Source organism: Brassica oleracea, chromosome C5 (assembly GCF_000695525.1).
Source record: "Brassica oleracea var. oleracea cultivar TO1000 chromosome C5, BOL, whole genome shotgun sequence".
Taxonomy (NCBI): domain Eukaryota; kingdom Viridiplantae; phylum Streptophyta; class Magnoliopsida; order Brassicales; family Brassicaceae; genus Brassica; species Brassica oleracea.
This window is the reverse complement of record NC_027752.1, coordinates 9,541,561-9,545,702: the sequence shown is the minus strand read 5'-3', so window position 1 is coordinate 9,545,702 and position 4,142 is coordinate 9,541,561. Positions and strand designations below refer to the sequence as shown.

The 4,142-nt window shown below is 34.7% G+C and overlaps 1 protein-coding gene across 1 annotated transcript; it reads right to left on the bottom strand.

Annotated features, from left to right (window-relative positions):
• Positions 1–1,172: 1,172 nt before the first annotated feature.
• On the bottom strand, positions 1,173–2,287 carry LOC106293237 (pathogenesis-related protein 5-like). Its single transcript, XM_013728890.1, has 2 exons — positions 2,201–2,287; positions 1,173–1,990 (listed from the first exon to the last, which is right to left on the bottom strand). Exons 1-2 carry the CDS (start codon positions 2,253–2,255, stop codon positions 1,299–1,301), a joined length of 747 nt encoding a protein of 248 aa, XP_013584344.1. The 5' UTR covers positions 2,256–2,287; the 3' UTR covers positions 1,173–1,298.
• Positions 2,288–4,142: the final 1,855 nt, after the last annotated feature.

The window sequence follows — 4,142 nt, the reverse complement described above, 5'->3', positions numbered from 1 at the left end:
TCTAGGTTGGTCCATTACATTTAACTATCTTTCCTATTTTTTTCTATTTATACCCAGTTAATTATTATTAAATATATACTCTAACCTAAAATTAAGGAACTAAATAACTAATCTATTTTTTTAATAATGAATTCAATTTATGTTAACACTACTTTTAAGTAAATAATCAATTATATTTTATTTATTAATATAAAAGAATTATATATGCCTACTAATTCATGTATACAGTTGTACTTTAACTCAAATTCAAAAAAACAAATTCTTTAAAACCCTCACCAAATAAATAATAATATAATTTTTTATACATAAAGTATTAAAATTAGATATGTATATATATGTCTATTTGATAAAATAAATAGTAATAGTCGTTAATATATAATGATATGTTGGAACATGTTATCATTAATATTTTTTATGAGTATAGTTTTACGGCTTATTCCAATACATATAAAATATTTATCAAATATAAAATTAATTGAACAAAACATAAAACATACTTAAAGTTATGCTTTAGGGTTCAGGCACCCGTTGCGATACGGATGGATTTTTGGAATTTTGATTCTAATTTATTTCACATTTTAGGTCATATTCTGTTAAATTTGTAAGTACAGAACAAGTTCGGATATAAATCATAGGTTTTACTTCTAAATTGTATCACATCTAAAATCCATAAAGTAACAATATATTGTTCCGATTTAGGTTATATGGGTTTGGATATCTCTGAAGTTAAATCCAAAACTGAAAAGCAAACATAATTAAGAAATAGGATTGGATATTTAAGGTACTCGTTGAAGATTTAAATACTTATTTTTATATATAATTTCAAAATAAATATAGAATTGAATATTTGAAGTACATATTTATGTTTCATATATTTATATTTACGATTGATTTAGAATTTTGGTCGGTTTTTGGATTTTTTTGGATTTTTTGGTTTTTCGGGATTTTCCGTTCGGGTTCGGCTAATAATATTTTGGGTTCGGATATTTGATGTACCACACTATAAGACCTATTATGGAATTTCTTATATTTCAGATTGGGTATTGATCACATTTTTTTTGTTTTGAGTTTGGTTGGACTCTGAGTTACAGATTTTATGGCCAGATCTTTTTTTAAACGAAGAGAAAATGCGATTATATAAAAAATTTACGAAAGCGTTTTAGCTCTAAAACTAGTAAAAATCTAGTTATTTCTTATAATATCAGCCTGCGGAATTTATCACATCCCGCAGAAGCGTTTATTACTTTCAGCGATTACACGGTACATAGAATACTAGTCGATAATGATAATGGATGTATCTATGCTTTGGGACAGAAAACGATGGAGTAATTAGCATTGGTGCAAGTAAAAAGGCTCGTATTACGGTCGTCGTAAGCGTAGCTATACGCTCTAGGGCAAGCTGCTTTAAATATCTTCGATAATTCCGTCGGCGGACAAGTCTCCGGTTTATCGAACGCACCGGTGCAACAATACTCGGGGTTTTTAAATGCCTCGCATGCGCTCCTACACGCCACAACGTTCGCTCCGTCCATAACGCGTTGGTCGTTCGGACAGCTCCCGTTCAGGTCCGAATCGCATCCACCGTTTTGGCAATCGCCTGAGCCGTCACGCGTTGTGAGTGCCATCTGGATGTTGTAACCATCGACCAGGCTTACGTCGTAGTTGTCCTGCCCGCCACCAGTGCCGATTGTGAATTCGGCGAGTGTGACCGGTGGAACTCCTCCTGCGCCTGCGCATTTTAGTTTGTTGCCGCAGTCTCCGGTGAGGCATCTTCCCGCGCCGGAGCCATCGAAGTTGCAGCCAGTTCGGCCCCATATTCGGCCAGACCATCCCGGAGGTGCGGTTACATCGACGGAAGCTCCTGGGGCTAATTCAAATCCCCCGTCGTTGAGTTGTACACCGTTGTCTCCGGTGAGGATTCCCGGCCAGACGGTGAAACTGCAACTGTTCACGATGGTGAAGACGGTGCCGGATACGACGGTAATTGTGCCTTGCATAATATACAATCAACGTTACTTATATAGTCATATTAGATTGTGTTATATATATATATATATATCTTTTGAAATATTTATACTATATCCTTTTCTATGCATGAAACAAATACGTTCGTGAAAACTTATGCTGAACGGTGATAAGAATCATAATGATTTACTAGAAGATTAGAGCAAAGTGTATGTATGCATGTGTGTACGTATACCTGTAGCTATGATGAAGGAGAAGAAGAGAAGGTGTAAACCAGAGAAACGCGCCATTTAAAAAAAATCTCAAGTATTAATCGAATGTGTAATGATGAATGTAAGTTCATGGCACGGATCCCTCTATTTATAGTAATTTTCTCAAGTGTGCAACCGACTGAATTCTATCATTTCTTCAAACAATATTTGACCAAGTTACAGACAGAACTAAATTCCACAAGTAGTTCTTTCACAGGCATAATAAAAAAATAAATGCAGAAAACGATATATAGACGACTTTGTAAGTAAAACAGGGGTTGGGGAGACTTGACAAAAACATACCATGAGATCTAGTTTGTAATATATGGTTGAGTATTCTTTTTTTTTTTGCTAAACTGGTTGAATATTCTTTTGTAATGGTTATTTCCTTTAGTTTTAGCATGTTCAATCAGAAATTTTTGAATTATAATTTTTTTTCTGCCAGTCTAAGTCGTCTGTCCTTTTGCTAACTGATGTTGGGTATATGCGAGCTGAACGAAAAGCTAGTAGATATGGCAATTGCCATTGGTGCGTACTTTTCTACTATCATGATGATCACGTATTTTATTCGAACATCGAAAACACACGACACATCTTGAATTTTCTTGTACGAGTTTATTTCGTTTTCAGTTTTAGTCATTTTACGTTTTTTTAGTTTCCACGTACACGTCAAAATGCTAGTATTGATTACGTTCTAAAAAAACAAAATGTTATGTACTGAATTATCAGTAAAAATCTTTAGTTTTATGAAAAATATGTGGACAACCTAGAAAAAAAAAAAAATCTACAATAAGCAACACACTTCGTCACCATTCAAATGAATCCGAGATTAAAAAAAAAAAGGTTAGTCCAGCAGCATTTTTTACCAATGGAACTTGTCCTACATAGAGTCTCTATGATAGAGATGAAACCTTTTAAACGGGCTCAACGTGGAATTTTGTGTCTCAGCTTGGGTTTCACCCAACGTGGATACGGGAACATGTCATATCTACTCTTCTTCTAGGTTTTTTTTTTTAAATGAATCTGCTGAGCATCATTATCTCTGAAACCCGCTATGGATTTCTTAATTTTTTTTTTCTATTAAAAAAAAAGGAACCAATTGCGGACCGCTACGTGTCAGTGGAATCCGCAAAGAGTATAAGAAATGGACAAACTGCGTCACTTATTTCACAACTTTTGAAATCGATTATTGCCATTTTATAGGATCCACGCTATTGGAATAGTGCAAAAAACCCGATAATCATGGCCGATTAATGCAGTATCTTAAGAGGGTTTTTCAATGAAATTGGGAGTTAAAAAAAAAGAAAAAAAATAGATAATAACTAAAGGCACGTATGTTAGAGCATGATTATTGGGAGGTTCTTACGGTGGGGTTCTTAACGGAATATAAGAACCCGTCTCTTAACTCTTAACTATAAAAGCTAAGAACCGGCTCTTAAAACTCTTATTTAAGAGCCGATTCTTAGCTTTTGTAGTTAAAAGTTAATAGACGGATTTTTATATTCCGATAACAACCTCACCCTAAGAACCCTCCAATAATCATGGTCTTAATTAGAGGGTGGAAAAAACGTTTCTTATTAGACACGTGTCTAAACGGCAATCTCTCTCTTCTTCTTCTCCGTCCTGCTTCAATCTTCCACTAACGCCATTGTTAATCCTTCCAAAGTCAAGCAGGTTTCATCGAAATCCAGGTTTGTTTGCCGAAAAGTTCGAACCTTTCAATGTTAAAAATTCGATGAATCCTAGAATTTATATGGTTTGAAATTGTGTTTCAGGGCGTTTGTTTATGAAGGGTTTCTCACGGAATTGGGATGTGATCATAAAGACGAGAGGGAGTGATCGGTTTGAGAATCCACAAGACTTGGTAGGTTTGTGTTAAAAGAGAACCAACCTCATTAGAGCGAGTCCTCCTGGCTTGAGGATTCT